This window comes from Dryobates pubescens, chromosome 17 (genome assembly GCF_014839835.1).
Source record: "Dryobates pubescens isolate bDryPub1 chromosome 17, bDryPub1.pri, whole genome shotgun sequence".
Taxonomy (NCBI): Eukaryota; Metazoa; Chordata; class Aves; order Piciformes; family Picidae; genus Dryobates; species Dryobates pubescens.
Window position 1 is genome coordinate 18,077,013 of NC_071628.1, and position 19,034 is coordinate 18,096,046.

Sequence of the window (19,034 nt, forward strand, 5' to 3'; positions counted from 1 at the left end):
GAACTTATTCTCATCCTCCAAAAAAGAGGAAGAATTCCACTGGTGGCTGATAAAGTGCTAGGAAGCATGGTGCAGCCACATCTCAACAGCTCCACTCCAGTCTTGCAGGACTGGCTCTTCGTTGGCAGCTAACATGCACAGACAGATCTGAGTTTCGCTCACTGCGGTCTCCATCACACTCCCATAGCTTTTTCCAGTAGTGGTGTATTATTTGTGTTTTTCCTATTATCCCAGCTCTTTACTAGCCAAGACATGACAAAATTGAGTGCACAGTTATTCCACTGTACAGGCCCAGGTCACAAACAGCTAGCTAAAGGAGAAACAACAAAAACAAAATCATCCCTGAGAACAGAAAAATTATCCCTGTCTTCAAGGAAACTATCAGAAGAGTGCAGCCAAAGACTCTATTGTCGATTGTCAATCTATTCTAGAGAAAGATTCAGGTATGTTCACTTTGCAGGATGTGTGCAAATCTCCAGGAAATAAAGTTTTCTAAATGGGTTTCAGATGCAATGTGAATAATGCCAATTAATCAGCTTCATCGTAGGGTAGTTACAAAGTCGAATTCCCCAATATCAAGTTCGGGGTTCATGCAGATCAGTGTCTCCCCCGAAGATGAGTTAAGTCTGTAGCATTCAGAAGAGAATTGCTGCATTTCAGCTGCTGGTTTCTATAATAACGATTTGTAAGCCTGAGGGGCAGGAGAAGAGTAGGTAGAGAAAGTGAACTCAGCAAAACTGCAGTGAAGTTTGTACCAGAGAAATAAAAAGCCAAAGCACTTAGTGAAATTCCAGAGTCACCCATTTAATCCAGGACACTAATATGCTAATACTGCATGCATTTAATGGACAGATTGACTAAGAGAGTGAACGGGGCTGTTGGGCATCTAGCTGCTCTAGTCTAAGAAATGTTTTATTACAATAATTAAATTCTGAGTACAATATCCTATCATTTATTCATATGAAAACAAGTTCCTCAGACATCACCTGAAACAGCAAAGATACTGAATATCTCCATAATAAATTTTAGGATGCTGCCATGAATTCCAATTAGCTGAGTGAAGCTTTTGCAATCTTTGCACTTTGGTGTGAAGGCAGAAGGGAACACAAAATCACTACAGTAGGATTTACCCAAATAACTGGAGAAAAAAAAAAATCCTCAAATTGAACTAAGCACCTGCCCTTATATTAGCTTCTAGAGAAATAAGGTCTTCTCCCTGCAGGATTCTCCACTCTGATATTCTTTGCTATGGCTAGGAGACCTCTGAGAAATAAGTGGGAAGCAGATAACTGACAGAGTGCCTTGACTCATGAACAGTAAAGAGAAAAGTTTTCACTATGTGTTCCAAATGAGCAGTTAATTTAATAGTTAAGAGATTATTTGCAGCAGTTAGGACTGACCAGACACTGTATACAAATACACACATGTAGAGCCCCCAGTATACACTGGCAGTTTCATTTGCACTTGTGATGGGGAAAGACTACACAGATCAAACTGTTTCTCAAGATAACCAACAGTCTCCATTAGACACTCAACTCAAAAGAATGAAGAGAGGCAGATCTGCCACTTTTTGAAATTACAGTGGTCTACTGAGAAATCCTACAACACACAGAAGCAGTAGCCTGGTGCAATACAACACACTGCCAGAAAAACCCACGAGACAATGTCCCTGAGAGATACACATATATGTCTTTTCATGTCCCACTTCCCCATCTCTTGCCTTTCACTTTATTTCACTGAGTTGTGCCTACTACAAATTTGCATTGTTTCTATAGACTCTTTTATTCTTTGCCACTTGAATTCAGTTTGCCCTTGGGTCAATGCAAGGAAAAAAGGTGAGAGGGAAACAGATGAAAAAAGTTGCAGATTTTTTTTTGACTGTGCATTTTTGTAGTCATGCAAAACATTCAGCAAAGTTTTAAGTGACATATTTCACTACTAGGGTGCACTTCTACAGGCGACTCTGCCAGTACCCACAGGGCATGACTGCCAAGGTGCAGACATGCACACACACATACTTGTGTTCAACCTGTGCCTGCTTCTGCATGTGCCTATATGAGCCATGCAGAAAAGCCAGTGAATCTCCAAAATTCAATTCTAGATTTACATTTTGTTTCAGTTGATCATTCTGAGCTGCTATTGAAGGACTACCATTTGGAGTCTGGCAAACCTGAAAGAGATATAATCATCATAATTGTAACTACAGAAATAACCTGGTTTTCATGGGCATACAATTTCAACTATAGTAAGACTCTCAAAACTTCAAAAACCAAGAGAACATCTCTTGCCTTAAAGATCACAAGACTCATTAGGCAGAATTTTGCAGACACTTTACAGTCTTCTCTTTGTCAACAGATTGGTACCCAAGGTATTTCTAAGGATAATATCTAATGATAGTTCAACTTGTATCACTCCAGTGTTTGTACCACAACTGACTGCAGTCTTTGCTCATTTAAGCAAGCTTTGCCAACAGAAACAGAATACTTCCTTTATGCCGAGTTGTCTCAACTAAACCCCACCCAAAAATACCAGGAAAAAAAAATTCCACTAAAGCATCTCCCTTTTATTTCTTCCTTCAAACAGAGCATTTCACATCAATGACTATTCACTATTTTTTACCGTATTCCACCAGGGAATCCTGTGGCTTGGCTGGCTGGTATGTCACCTGTCAGGATTTCTGGAGGTACTAGGAAACCACTGTCTCCCCAACAGTGGGGAATCCCAGACAGATTTCTGTCCCAGTTTTGCATACTCAACAAATGTGGAAGTCCTACCAGTCCTAAGCTGTGATGACATAGACAAAGTAGACACATTTTCAATTTTAGTGAAAAAATAAACCAAATAATACTGATCTCCAGTTTATATCCACTTAACTGTGAAATACACAAACCCTGAAAAAAAAAATCTGTCCACAAGCAAATATTAAATACTTGCTATTTCTTAATATTAATTTTTAGTAATTTTTTTTTCCTAATACAGATTTCTTATTTTTTTTTTTTTACCTTTTTGGTTCTCCTCTGATAGGCAAAAGCGATGTCCTGCCTCTGTTCATTGCTGCGGTTTGTCAGGATGTTGATGATGGTGACTTCATCCACACCTAGACAAACAAAAGGCAAAGAATTGAAGAAGCTTTCTTAATACTGTTCTCTGTGTATTAATATGCTCTTCCACACTCCAAACATAGCATATGTGCTGTTCGGAGCAGAGCGCAACAGCTCTCTTCAGTTCGCATATCTCATGTCCTGGCCTTGGAGAAAGACCTCAAAGTTTTGATGTGACGTAGATGCTTGGGTACACAAGCATATATACACCTCAAAGGCGGCTAGTTTGTGACCAGCTTTACTCCTCCTTTCTTTCTTCCCTTGTGTGTCTCTGTACTTCTATTTAGTCACTCAGCATTCTGCAAAAATTTGATCAAGAACACAGGGCTTTAAGACCGACATGAACTTGTATGTACTAAAGCCTGCCCCATAATTTTGGTATGCTGTTTCCAATTAAAGCCTCTTAATAAAGAAGTCAGTATTTTCTATTTAGCCCACAGACATTTAAATATCATTCTTAACTTAAAAATGGGAAAATGCACCAGTATATTTAATCTCTCAGCAGCTCAGATGGAACAACTACATATGTGCTTTTTTTGAAATCGCCACTCCAAGATGCATGCTGAGTTTTAACTAGCATGCCCTAGAGGCCTTGGATGATCAAACTCTCGATCCATCTTTTAAGTCAGTGAACTGCAGATCAGTAAAGGTTTAGTTTTAAAAATCCCTACACTTTAATGCAACTGCAGGCTGAATACAAGGAGATCACTAAGATTTACTGTAGGTTAAAAGCCAAAGCATGCATCTGTGATTACTCTGGCTGTTACAAGAACCTAATGTACACCACAGCTTTGGATGCTGTAGGGGTCAGCAATACAGGTCAATGCATACAGAGACAAAGCTCAGGCTGTCTAGGAAGCAGGATATTCAGATTTTTTTCGAGATACAGCCACTTGCTACTTAATGTTCTTTCCAACACAGGCAGTACCTTATGACTTGTCCACTCGCTTCTGGCTGCTGCTACTAACTTGCACTTAGATTCCTTCTCATTCTTACTACTCCATTTGCTCCTTTCCAACCTGATTCTCCTGAACCTACACTCCTTGGACTGGCACAGTTGTTCTTATCATAATTGTCAGCAGCAGCTTGGTTTTGGCAACTCAAAAGCTATCCCCAGACCCTGACTGGACTCGACATTCTTCATCATCTTTTGTGTTTGCACACAAGTGATAATGATGACTTTTTGATTTAAAAAAACCCAACAAACAATAGTAAGGACTGGATCAGCAGCTACTAGCAGGACTCAGATCCCTGCCAGAATCCATCTACATTTATTTTCCTTATTACTCCAGCAACCTCAGAGGAACTTGAAACAAAGGACCGCAGCAGATATGATATAATTAATCATAAAAAGCGTGAACGCTGCAAAAGCCCTTTTAGCCTTTAGCTACAGAAACCTAAAATGATGAATCAAATCCAAAATTCTTTTCTCCCTCTTAGCCACATTTTTCATGATGAAAAACTGTACTTGAAAGCCTTATGTCCTTACTTCGTGCTGAGGCAGACCAGTATCGGTGCTCTTACTCACACAAGCTAGGCCTGCACAAGTCAAAAGGCCCTGGAAAGCATCCTATGCCTTAGGTACAAATTTTGGTTTGAAAACAAGCTGACATTTCAGTCATATTCTACTCCTGCACATATTAAAAAGGGTTCCTATTTTGTAAAACAATTTGTCCCAGTTCAGCAATGGTCACATGCAGACAGATGCACAGACAGTGGACCTTTCAGCTGTTGCAGGACCACAGCAAAAGCCTATGCCTTCAGCTTTTTAGCAAATTCTACACTTAAACCATTCTTGGCATTCAAAAAAAGGCAAATGAAATTCTGAAGTTTTATCATAATTGTGATAGATTGGAAGCCCAAGAATTACTGCATTAAAGCTTATTATTCATATGCTTAGTGGAAAGAAATATGAAATTAACTCATTGCTCTGGAATTTAATGGAAAATAAGCACTTGTACTTCACATTTGGGAATCATGCTGCACAGGATGCTGACTCACATCTGCTGAGGTGGAGTGGAGCAGGAGAGCAGCTCAAACACATTTTACTGCTGTTCTCTAAAAACAGCTCAAAGTTTCAGGGTAGTGAAACAAAAGTTTATTTCCGAATTTATTCTGGCTGGGCAGATTTTATCAGTGAGCAACTGACAATTAGACACTGTGGCTTACTTCAAAAACACAAACCCAAACCAACCAACCAACCCACCCACGAAAAGTAAACACAAAAATATTCCTTGCCAATGGAAACGTATTTGAGATGGGAGAGAAGTAGATCGTAAAAAAAACCCAAACAACCCTTTGATTAATAGCACCTTTTCTTCTAAAAGATAGAATCTGTTAACAAGACCACAGTGTTATGGCTCAAACAGCAAACAAAGAGGAAATTAACATCACCGAAGTTAGGAGTTTTAATGTTTTTGTTTAAAAGACATGGAATCACAGAATGACAGTGGTTGAAAGGGATCTCTGGAGATCATCTTGTCCCAAGCCCCAGGCTACAAATAGGGTCACCTCGACCAGGTTGCACAGCAAGGTGTCCAGGTGGGTTTTGCAAGTCTCCAGAGGAGACTCCACAGAGGAGGCACTGAACCTGAATTTCCATGGGCAAAACCAACAGCACCCTGAATTGAATCCTAACATGCACTCTAATAGCCTTTTAGTTTGTTAGTCTTCTATTTAGGCCCACATATTATAGCTAATCAATACACAGGGCACAAGGGAGCATCATACAGAAACCAAGCAGCCTTTTGTGCCATGCAGCAGAAAGTCAACATTTACAGACAATATGCTTAGGCACTGGATGAACTTCTCACAGAAAAAAAAAATAGCATAAATATGAAATTGTCACAGCAATGACATTTATTACAAAAGGAACAAGCTAGAACTGTAACAAATTACCTGCATTGCAGGAACTCCAGGTTGAACTCACTACAAACTGGTTTTAAAGCATCTAGAAGCCTTTTTACACATCTCCCTTTGTAGGTTTTAGATATACGTAAGCCACTCACATTTAACTCAACAGCTCTTTGCTGGGCTTTGAGCAATAATTCATGCAGTATAGTTTTTGCAGACAGACCTACACCACAGTGAACATGTTACAGTATTTCTCATAAAAGTATTTCCATAAATAGATAGCTAACTTCCGAGGTATTAATCAGAAGAGGGCTAATGAACATTGCAGAACAGTCAGATTCTCTACACCTAACACACAAGGTTGTTGTTCAGCCCTAAAGTAAGTTTTACCCATTTTACATCCAGTCATTGAAATGGAGATTCACAACTGAGTCAGGGAGTTTGCATTACTAGGAAACTGGTGGATAAGCAATCAGATGGAAAATTTTGAAAACTGGCCTGCCCTGACTGCAAGACCCCTCCCTGCATACTGCTAACATCAAAATGCAGAACGTGTACCCTAACGATTTCTCCCAAAGGTAAGACTCCATGTGATTCAGTTTCCATAGTACTGCTATCAAGGACACAATTCAAAACACTACTTAGATGACTGTGAAATACAGGCCCATTATAGCATGTAAAGAACTGTATTTTTTAAACAAAGAAAAGGCAAGGAGTCATTTATCCTGTATACAGTAAAACCCTCAAAACACTTGGTTCTTATGTTGGTTCCGCATTGTTTGGAAACTCACCATCTCAACAGCAGAGAGCCTGCCCATTGCCCATGTATTTATAAGCTGTTACATCTCTCTCATTGTCTTTAAATAAGGTGAACAAGTCATGTTACTCTTCACAATTCCAAAGATGAAGCAACATACATTGCTTACTTCCAGATACAACACTAGCTGAATGTTAGAGAGCTGGGGAAAAGGGATCTGCTGTGGGTAGGTGGTATTTGTTCATTATGAGTGTTACATTTTTAGCTCAAAACCTATTAAGATATTTCCCAGAAATATTTTAAAATATTTTTCTTGCAGAAGAACTTCCTTGTGCATCACTGTCAGCAGAAAACCAGCTCTTGTCTGGATGATTCAGTATTTGCATTGGAAAAAAAACCCCACACATATATTACAGAACTTGCATTTTAACAATCTTCCTGAATTAGTAAATGAAAATATCAGGCAACCAAGCATTCATTTTGCACAGGAAGTGCCTGGGAGATATGTCCTAACACTCTTGCTCTTTATTCTCCCCAGGAATATTTCCTTTGAGACAGTCTTTACGGTGGAAGATTCAGGATTAAAACCATAAACAGACCCTCCCCTGAAAAGCTGCCTTCTCCAAAAAACTCATGGATAACAAGCTAATAAGCAGAAATATGCTCAATCCCACAAATGTGCTTCCCTATTATTTGCTCAAATGGTTGGGAATAATTTCTCTAATGAAATGTTCCATGCATCTTAAACCCAAACTCAGTAATTGCTTATCTTTGCTGAAAGTGAAAAAGCGACATGAGCCTGACTTTCCTGACTGGAAAAGCTTCTGTACTGCCTACAATATTGCCATTTCCTTCTGCACTAATTAAGAGTGTGAGTGTTCAAATGGGTAAATTTGTACGTGTCCTCCAAGTCTGATGGTCTATTTGACATGTTTAGGATTTGGCCTGTAATTAGAACTGTGAAAAATCAAGCCCAGACAAAACTAGGTACACACACACAATGCATCTTCTGCCATGCACAATGACATTTACTCCTCTCTTGCAAGAGAATTTTTAAAAATAAAAACAAACCATAAAATTATTCAAAATCAGAACTGAACCTACCTTAATAAGCAGACAAGGATTTCTCCAGTCAAATTTGAAATGTGGTGAAAGGAAGCCCCACACTTGCTAAGTGGGGCAAATCTATTTTAAAGCAAGTCAGACATGCTTTGTTGGCACTGATGAAAGACTGCATTGCTTTCTGATGAGAAACTGACTCTTAAATTTCTCCCTTTCTTGACATGCAAGAAAGACTTGGCAGTTCCAGCTATACCCAGCTGTTGCTTCTCTAGCATGAAGGAAGTCCGGAAAAGTGTGGCACACCCTTTCTATGTCAGAGCAGGAGAAGGACAGGGCATTGCTGCCCTGGGAGTACCACCAAGGTATTACTCCAGAGCTGTACTTTGTACTTTCCTGATTGTTTCAGTGTACCAGGCATCCCCATGTAGCTGCATCTCTCCCCTGCTCCGTCATGGTTTCCTGCCAGTCAGCAAAGTGGTGGATCCTGGCACTAATATAGGCAAACTAAAGCCTACCTGAGAGCCTGACTCAGAGAAGCCTCTGAAATATGGCAAAATAGTTTCAGAATTCTGCATTCTGTTGTTTCTAGGACTTTGTTTTATCCCAAATTAATAGAAGATACATGACCATTTAGTTCATAACCCAAAGAAAAAATGTTCCAAGTATCTTATTCAGCTGTCTGGAGAGCAGAAAGAAAGAAATGTCCAATCCAATAATTCAGTAGAAATCCATGATTCAGAGCTTGGTCCCAAATCACTGCCACAGAAGCTGACACCTCATTCTCAGTGACAGACATAGTAGTAGAATTTGAAGTACTGATGGTTCAAGAGAAAAAAGTGGAAATTTTCAGTCATAATCTTGGTTGCAAACTTCAAAAGTACATCCAATGCACATATTTAGAGAGCTCAAAATCTAACACAGTCAAGATTTCATTGGCAACGTCTGAGAAATTCACTATCTCCTAAAACAGGTATCCTTGAATAAGGATACTAGAACAGTGGTCTTAAAACACAGAAGATTATTTTTTTAATGCCAGCATTCTATCTTGCAAGTGGAGTCAAAGCCACTGCCCATGTTCCTCACCTTTGGTCTTGATGGCTGTTTCCAGGGCTGCAGCATCCCGGTCAGCATCAAAATTTGGGTAGGCCTTAACTGCAGCATAGGCACTTGGTGGAAGAGAATGCTAGGAGAAAAAGAACACACCTGGAAGTGAAACCATATAATCCTATCCTTACTGCAGTTAGGAACACACAGGCCTCTCCATTAACTGGTATCTAGCCATTTGTAAATATAATAACTACCACTGGGTATCTGTGAAAATGGAGTTCTCCTGTGAGCTGCTGAATGGGATTCTCTTGATGTGGTTTGTCTGTGCCATGCTTATTATAACAAATAATATATAGAAAATCACATTTTTATTATTGCAGCAAAAACCTAATACATTACAAGTCTACTCACTTCAATCTTCTAAAATCTGGAGTTTTCTGGCTAGATCAGAAGGAAATTGACTACAGAAAGCTAATTCAAAGAAAGAGTAAGTTTGAAGTATTTTAGGTTTGAAGCTGATACTTTACTTTGGATTATAGGCTACAAATTTATAAACCCCCAAAATCTTCAAAAGCAGAAGTTAATCACAACTTCCCTTTGAAACTCTGCCTGCAGTTACCTGGTTTAAGCAGCACAAGGCTAACGAAAGCAAATGATACTTCAAATCACCTCTGCTAGGAATAACAAGACTTGCAGGTAAGTTCACTTACTGAACAGTTGCAACATTTTAAAAGTTAGCAGATGTTATGAGCTGTTTATGCTCTCTCCTGAAGATTGCAGCTTCAAACAGGAGATCACCAGAACAGAGATTCAGCTCTTTGCTGTTTCAATGTAAGCCAACTGTTCAGCTCATCACCTATCACGGACAAGCTAAACTAAACCACAGACTTTCATATGAACAGCTGAGAAACACTGACAAATCCCACTCTGCTGAGTTCAGAGACCCAACTTCTGGCAAAAAGGAGCAGTGGCTAACATCTGGAATTACCATAGCTGTTTCCTAAGTGAATGAATGACTCAGCTTTCATGATAAAGATCCCTGGAAACTTTTGTTTCTGTCCCTAACCCAAACAGAGTTCATAAATAGGACTAAGCTATCTTAACAACCCCGGAGGATCTTTTTGCATGCAAATTGTTAAACGAAGGATAAATTTTAACTAAAAGATTCCATGGGCTTTGACTGCATTTGATTCTATCCTGTAGAGATCACACTGTCCCGGACAGATTTCCCTAGCAGCAACCACTGTGCCTTCTTGAGACAATCTGTGTTACACTATGGAGATGAGAAGTCAAAAAGGCACTGATAAACTGAACCATTCTTTCTTCTGTCTCTTACCATCAGCTTATCTAGCAAAGTGGCCCCAGTCTGGCCCACATCCATACCACAAAACACAGCCTTTCCTGCTAGCAGATCAAACTGCTAACAGAAACAGCAAATGAAGATGCAGAACGCAGCCTCAAAGAAGTGTATGTTCCTGAAAGAGTCCTAAACCAAAGCCCATTGGGATACACAATGATGTGGCACTTCTAGATGGTCTTGGGGTAATCTTGGTTGCAGTAACCATGACATGTTCAGAGTTTAGTATCAACAGATGAAGAAACAGGGTGATAAGTAAAATTTCAACCCTGGACTTTAATAGGGCCAACTTTCCTCTCTTCAATACTCTACTTAGGAATATCCAGTGGACTAGGGCGCTGGACGGAAGGGGGGCCCAAGAGAGCTTCTTAATATTCAAACATTACCTCCTCCAAGCTCAAGAGACATGGATTCCCTTGGGGGAAAAAAATATAAAATAAAATCAAGGCAAGCTGAAGACCTGCATGGATAAGCAAGGAACTCTAAGTGAAACTAAAAAATAAAAAGGAGGTTTACAATATGTAGGAAAAAAAGAACTGGTCAGTTGGGAAGATTATAGAGATATAGCCAGAGAATGCAGAGATGCAACAAGGAAGGCCAAGGCCCTCCTGGAACTGAATCTCGGCAGAGGGGTGAAAGAGAACAAGAAGAGTTTTTTCAAATACATCAATGAAAAGGAAGAACAGGCAAAAGGTGAGCCCACTACTGAATGACATGGGAGACATGGTAACTGGTGATGCAGAGTTGCTGAATGCCTTCTTTGCTTCAGTCTTTACTCTTAAGATGAGCCCTCAGGAAGCTCAGAGTCTAGAAGCAAGGGAGCAGAACTTGAGAGATGTGGACCATGTTAGAGATCTCTTACACCAACTAAAGACATACAAATCCCTGAGCCCTGATGGGGTGCATCCACAAGTGCTAAGAGAGCTTGCTGATACTGTTGCTGAACCTCTCTCCATCATCTTTGAAAAGCTGTGGAAAATAGGAGTGGTGCCTGATGACTGGAAGAAAGCAAAGGTCACTCCAGTCTTCAAAAAAGGCAGGAAGGAGGACCCAGGCAACTATAGACCAGTCAGCCTCACCTCCATCCCTGGAAAGATGATGGAGCAGCTCATCCTAGAGGTCATCTCTAACCTCATGGAAGACAAGAAGGCTATTAGGAGTAGTCAACGTGGACAGCCTTCTATGAACTTATGACCAAATGGGTAGATGAGGGAAGAGCAGTGGATGTCTCATATCTTGGCTTCAGTAAAGCTTTTGATACTGTCTCCCATAACATCTTCATAAAAAAGCTCAGGAAATGTGACATGGATGGCTGGTCTGTGAGGTGGATCAAAAACTGGCTCGACAACAGAGCTCAAAGGGTCGTCATCAGTGGGACAGAATCGACTTGGAGGCCTGTGGCCAGTGGTGTTCCCCAGGAATCAGTATTGGGTCCACATTTATTCAATGTCTTTATCAATAACCTGGATGAGGGAATTGAGTGTACCCTCAGCAAGTATATTGATGATATAAAACTAGGGGGAGTTGGCTGACACCCTGTTGGGCTGTGCAGCCATCCAACATGACCTGGACAGAAGGGAGAGCTGGGTGCAGGCAAACCTCATGAAGTTTAGTAAGGACAAGTGCAGGGTCCTGCATGTGGGGAGGAGTAACAACATGCACCAGTACAGGTTGAGGGCTGCCCTGCTGGAAAGCAGCTCCACAGAGAAAGACCTTGGGAGTGCTGGTGGACAGCAAGTTCTCCACAGAACAAGGTGCCCTTGTTGCCAAGAAATCCAATAGTATCCTGGGAAGTATCAAGAAGGGTGTGTCCAGCAGGTCTAGGAAAGTTCTTCTACCTCTCTTCTCTGCCCTGATGAGACCGCACCTGGAATACTGCATCCAGTTTTGGGCTCCCCAGTTCAAGAAAGAGAGACCTGCTGGAGAGAATCCAACAGAAAGCCAAAAGGATGATTAGGGGACTTGAACATCTCCCCTATGAAGAGAGGCTGAGATCCCTGGGGCTATTTAGTCTTGAGAAGACTGAGAGGGGAGCTCATCAATATGTGTAAATATATGAGGGGTGGGTGTCAGGTGGAGGGGACCAAGCTCTTTTTGGCAGTGCACAGCAATAAGACAAGGAACAACAGGTTCAAACTTGAACATAGAAGGTTTTACCTCAGCTTGAGGAGAAAACTTCTTTATAGTGAGGGTGATGGACTACTGGAACAGGCTGCCCAGGGAGGTGGGGAGTCTCCTTCTCTGAAGACTTTCAAAACCCACCTGAATGCATTCCTGTGTGGACTAGCCTAAGTGATCCTGCTTTGGCAGGGGACTTGGACCTGATGATCCCTTGAGGTCTCACCGTCCCCCACAGCAAACTCCTGGCCAAGCTGCCAGCCTGTGGCTAGGACAGGAGCACTCTACATTGGGTTAGGAACTGGCTGGAGGGCTAAGCCCGGAGAGTGATGGTGAATGGTGCCATATCCAGCTGGCAGCCACTCACTAGTGGTGTCCCCCCGGGATCAGTGCTGGGCCCTGTGCTCTTTAACATCTTTACTGATGATCTGGATGAGGGCATTGAGTCCATCATCAGCACATTTGCAGATGACACCAAGCTGGGGGCAGGAGTTGATCTGTTAGAGGTTAGAAGAACTCTGCAGAGGGACCTTGACAGGCTGGGCAGAGTCCAATGGCATGAGATTTAACACATCCAAGTGCCAGGTTCTACACACTGGCCACAACTACAGGCTGGGGTCAGAGTGGCTGGAGAGTGGCCAGGCAGAAAGGGACCTGGGGGTGCTGGTTGACAGTAGGCTGAAGATGAGGCAGCAGTGTGCCCAGGTGGCCAAGAAGGCCAATGGCATCCTGGCTGCCCCTGTACTCAGCACTGGTTAGGCCATAGCTTGAGTACTGTGTCCAGTTCTGGGCTCCTCATTTTAGGAAAGATGTTGACTTGCTGGAACATGTCCAGAGAAGGGCAACAAAGCTGGTGAGAGGTTTGGAGCACAAGCCCTATAAGGAGAGGCTGAGGGAGCTGGGGTTGCTTGAGGAGGAGGCTTGGGGGAGACGTTATTGCTCTCTGCAACTACCTGAGGGAGGTAGTTCTTGTTCTGAGCACCAGAACAAGAGAATAGAATAGAATAAGCCAGGTTGGAAGAGACCTTCAAGATCATCGTGTCCAACCTATCAACCAATCCAACCCACCTAAACAACTAAACCATGGCACCAAGCACCCCATCAAGTCTCCACCTGAACACCTCCAATGACGGTGACTCTACCACCTCCCCAGGCAGCCCATTCCAATGGGCAATCACTCTCTCTGTATAGAACTTCTTCCTAACATCCAGCCTAAACCTCCCCTGGCGCAGCCTGACAGTCTCAAGCTGCTGGTTTAGACAGGATGTTAGGAAGAAGTTCTATACAGAGAGAGTGATTGCCCATTGGAATGGGCTGCCCAGGAAGGTGGTGGAGTCACCATCACTGGAGGTGTTTAGGAGGAGACTTGATGGGGTGCTTGGTGCCATGGTCTAGTTGTTTAGATGATGTTGGATGATGGGTTGGACATGATGATCTCGAAAGTCTCTTCCAACCTGGTTTATTCTATTCCAGTCTATACTGTGATAACCTGAAGCAAGTCACCTTGTGAGCTCATCAGAGTTGGGTACCTCTCCTTCACCCAGCTCAAAGTATTTCCTGAGTATTTTTGTTGTGTGCTGAGAAAATGCATAGCATTATATTTGTGATTTGGGAGCTGGGCAAGTCCTTTATGCAGACTAGCTACTCAATAATTATGGCTTCTAACTTTGAATCTACAGAACAAATCAACTGCCTCCTATTTCTTAGGCTCTGGGGCAGGATTTCGGATGAAAATGCTAGCATGGAACAGTGTTCAGATTTGACATTCGCAACTTCTTACAAGCATCACAGAAGGAAACATTTCTGCCCTTGGGACCAGATTGCTCAAATATTATTCCAAAAGTAATTCTCTGTTGAAACAAACAAATCTGAAAAGCTGACTGCTCTTGCAGTATAAATCAGCTTTGCCACTTACCTACAGTGCATTAGCCAGCTCTTTGCAAGAGCTCTTTCACAAATGGTACAATTGATTTTGCAACAAGTAACAAATACAGGCAAAATGTTATCTTGTAATGAGCTCAGATTTGGAGTTACTAGCTATAAAATTTAAAAGTACAGCAAGTTTATAAGCAACATGATGAAATAACACATGGGTAGGATTCACTTCCCCTTCAGTGACAATGACAGAACCACAAATTCATGGTGTGATACCCTGACACTACACTGGTAATCCTACCATCTAATGTTGCAACATAAGAAATAAAACGAAGAGAATGTGGCTTTCTGGTATTTCAATAAAACTATCAAGTGCAGAAAATACACAATAAACCCCAAGATTCTTTAAGCTTTTCAAAAGGGAAAATGAGAAAATAAGCTTTTTCAAAAGGTAGGTTGGTTTTGGTGACAACCATTGCAGGAATTCTCATTAATGGTCTCCATTTGTAAGTGAAAAAAACATATTTCAGAAGGTATCAGTGAAACTGAATACATTTCCATCTTCTCTTGTCATCCTTAATTCACTTGTTTCTTTGGAAGAAGGGGACACAGATGTGAACTGGCCATTCAGATTGTCCTGTGATCTCTTTCATATGGCCCAGAACATAAATACTGCTCATGCTGCTGGCCAGTGAGAAGCACTCTCACTGTATGTAGTCAGTTCATCTAACTGTCCTATGGTTTACAGCTGCTTTGTGGTTGAAAAATGCCAACAAGTTCTTTAGTCCTTGTGTGTTTATGTAGGTGTGTGGCCTCTTGTAAACTGTGCAACTGGTGGTATAGTGCTATCAGAGAAACAGGATGTGGCACCTGAATAAGACAAAGTGTTCTTGATCAGATAATAATACTTACATCTCCTTCAAGGCTGAGCTTGCTTAAAATTTCATGGACAGTAGACATTTTGAAAGAGTGCTGCAGGAAGAGAAAAAAACAAACAAACAAGTAGATTTAAAATATGTTTACAATTACATCTGTGTTAGTTATATAGTACTGAAACATTGCAGCAGTGAAAATGACAGTCCAATGAATCTTGCTAATCCCAAGCAAGACAGCTGATGTAAGAGTTTCCGAACCATACCACCATTAAGTTCAAGTGGTCTTATTTCGATTATACATGAAAAATTTCTCTCTACTCCTTACAAAAAAAACAAAATCAAACCCCCAAAATACCCCAAAACTGCATTTTAAATACTTCAACTTATGAACCTGAAAATCTCTACCTTAAAACCAGAATCAGTTAAGCCTTCAACTCAGTACCAGGAAAATTATACCAAAAACATTAGTCTGGTCAAGCTCAAAGCCAAAAAGCAATAAATAGTAGCATTTAAATCAGATGCTCAGCACTCATGGAATACACTGACACTATTTATATTCATGCAGACATCTTATAAAATCACAATGCTGTTAAGTCTTTAAGCCTGGACAGAGGCTACAAATGCCTCTAATAACCTTTGGTTTTGTACTGGTTCCCCAGTAATAAGAATCATAGAACAAACAGCAAACACCAGTTAGTAACATGATTGTCAGACACTAGGTAACAAGAACTGTCTTCAAAGGATTAGCTCCAACAGTGAGAGTCATTGAGGCAAGCCAATCAATATCACTGTTCCATTGCAAGACCCAAATAACATCGTGCTAACATACATGAAGAAAAATGGACAAACCCCCAACCCTGAGCCAGATTACACACATTGCAGAAATGAACACTGATGTGATATGCTTGTGTTACACCACCTTGCCTTTTTTCAGCAGGTTTCTGGTCACAAGGTGGCCAGAGCTGTACTGCTGTTCTATTGGAGTGGTCTCTCAGCTAAGGAGGAAATTTTTAACAAAGGTTGTAAGCTGGAGGCAATATTTAAGAGCCTTGATGTATTCCTGAAATCCTGCTTGCAAATTCCTCTACTGAAAAGATAAACATTGCTGCTTGCATTACCTTCTAGTCATCCAAGTTGGCACCTGCAGCAAGCATTATTTTGTCTGTGGAATTAAAGCTTGTTTCTCAGGAATCCTACATTCAAGCTGTAGAGTGAGGAGGAAGTTCTTCACCATGAGAGTGGTGAAGCCCTGGAATGGGCTGTCCAGGGAGGTGGTTGAGGCCCTATCCCTGGAGGTATTTAAGACCAGGCTGGATGAGGCTCTGGCCAGCCTGATCTAGTGTGAGGTGCTCCTGCCCATGGCAGGGGGGTTGGAACTAGATGGTCCTTGTGGTCCCTTCCAACCCTGACTGATACTTTGACACTGTGATTATCACACAGGGAACAGTTGACTTGCTGAGAGGTAAGAGAGAAGTGACAGCAGGATGAGTGGTATTTCACTACCAGGTAAGTGAGCCTGAAACCAAAATGGAACTATTTTCAGCCTCAGTGGGTGCCACTCCCTTCATTTCCACACTCTGACCAGTTCCCCTAAAGCAACTCTAAGATACCATGCCCTTTGAACCACCTCCAAGCTATTGTGCAGCCAGTCCTGGGTAGGTTTTCATACTTTTTTCATCCTTCATCAGTCATTCTTTCAATGGTAGTGGCACTTTGAGGCAAGCAGTACTGGCCATCCAGGCAAATTTCCCAGACAAACCAAACTCTTCTCTCAGTGATCAACCTGAACCCAAAAGCTTAGAGAATGAGCAAGAAGTTTCAAATAGTTTCTTAATACTGTAAATGCGGTTAGAAGTCTAGTACAAATGTTTATTTTTTGGGTTTAACCCCTGTAAACCTCTTGTATATAGGGAGAAAAGCAGAGAAATCCTTACTTTTAGCAGATATAGCAAGTGTTAAGGGAGTAAAATGAAGAAACAATTACACAGCTTTAACAGTACACAGAATGACAACCTTTCATCTTCTGAAGCAACCTAGGTGTTAAGTAACAAAAGCAACTGTACTTTGAGTAAAGATTAAGATCCTATGGGAGGGAAAATAAAATGGAGAATGAGTATCAGTCATGCATCAACTTCTTCAGTGCAGAAAGTCCAACCCAGCCCTTGAAAGTCAGGCTGCAGAACCTGTAATAAGCTACTACCCACTGTTGTCACTATTCAACCCATATATTACCGAGTTATGAAATTCTTACTGTTTACTCTTAATAAAATGAAGTGCCTAACAATGAGACCTTTGTACTCTGACAGTATCACAACCAACACCAAAGCAACTGAGCAAACTGAAGTCCTTTAGTCTTGCTTGTCACAAAGTAGTAAAACACACCAGTGAAGGCTGAAGCAAATCAATTGCAGTATAATCTTTCACCAAACAGTCACTGAAAAGCTTTTTGCAAGACTCCTGTTTCTACATCAATTTAAAACCACATTGAACTGGGCTTGTTGGAACAAAAATCTTGAACAGAGTCCAGGAACAGAACTAACACACCCTCATGTAGAGCTGGAACTGGGAGGTTCATATCGTCAGCACACAACAATGCTATAGCAACTGACCTCTCATCAGCCACAAGCTGGCAAAGGGGAAAAAAAAAGGAGTTTCTGCAGGAATTTTTGCAGAGAAAGATTTTTACCCAGAGAACAAACACATCTCTTGTCACACCCTGCTTCGTAAGGCACTCACGTCTGAGAACAGACTCTCACTGTTCCATGATAGAGTGATTTTATCTGATGTAGCTTTAACAAGTTCTGGGTGGGTTTGAGCATGCAGATAGAGGATACTTGCACTAACTTGTTCTTCCTCATACTGGAAAAGAATCAACTTTTACCTTCCAGCTGTAAACTAATACTTCAATGCCTTAAGGCAAGTTTCTACAACCAGTTTTCCTCCTCAATCCATGTTATGTAATACTGAATCATAATGTTATTCCACTAAAAGATAGCATCTGTTTTGATGTCGACCCCCACAGTAATCACTACTTTTGCAATCCTGTTATTATATTGGGCCTAGTCTATATTCACTACCTCATCCCCAAAACTGCTGGCAGGCAGGAGAGTGTGTACTTAAAAGCAGCCCTGCATCTTGATTCCCAGGGGCAGCTCATGTACATGACAGCTAAAAAACCCCATGTGATCCATGGAAAAAAAAGTGTCAGGTATGCACAAACAACCACATTGCTCAATAAGCAGAATTAGCATTTTAAGAAGCACTTAATGTATTCCTGTAGACAGAGACTGAGCAAAGGGTGTTCCCAGACATCTGAGCCAAGGAAACGGCATCCCCGGAATGAGAGAATGGAAACTCTTTCCCTTGGAGCATATTTGTGTTAAGTCTCCAAGAATTAGGGCAAGGCTTTGGCAATAGAAGAGATGAGGGAGAGCAGGGAAGATCCACAACATCTGCTGCAAATGAAATAAGGACTCAAAATCACTCATTTATATAGAATGCTAACTGCAAGTACAAATGAGCCAGGCTGTATCTCCCCAAATCACCTGATGAAAGTTTAACAGATCATTTACAGCCACTACTTGCACAAAAAATTACCTTTACAGAAAAGGATTTCAGAGCCCATTAAACCACACCACCAGAAACATACTTTAACCATTCTCTTCCACAGACACTGCTAATAACCCAGAAGATGTTCTGTTCCAGGGAGATGTTATGCACATACAACGTTCAGGACTTATTTCTTTAAATGCAAGTTACTTCCACTCCTGAGACAGTACCGGAATTTTTTTTAATCGAGGCAAACCATTGGAAACTATATTCATGAGGGCTGCTTATCACAACTGGCTCCACCAACAGAGGGCACACACAAAGATGGACCACTCAAAGGCATGAAGGAGTCTCATTCTTGACCTGTATGTTGGGGTCTGCACATCCCTGTACAGATACAGCATTTGAATATGAACATAAAATAAAGACATCTAACATTA

General features: G+C 41.3%; 1 protein-coding gene across 1 annotated transcript in view; it reads right to left on the minus strand.

The window, feature by feature from the left end:
- Positions 1-19,034, minus strand: part of ANXA2 (annexin A2) — a 29,120-nt gene that overhangs the window by 9,007 nt on the left and 1,079 nt on the right. Inside the window, exons 2-4 of the mRNA XM_054168857.1 lie at positions 15,083-15,142; positions 8,857-8,956; positions 3,003-3,097 (exon numbers count right to left, since the gene is read on the minus strand). Of these exons, the coding sequence (XP_054024832.1) occupies positions 3,003-3,097; positions 8,857-8,956; positions 15,083-15,130 (243 nt within the window). The 5' untranslated portion in view covers positions 15,131-15,142. The remainder of the gene's footprint in view (positions 1-3,002; positions 3,098-8,856; positions 8,957-15,082; positions 15,143-19,034) is intronic.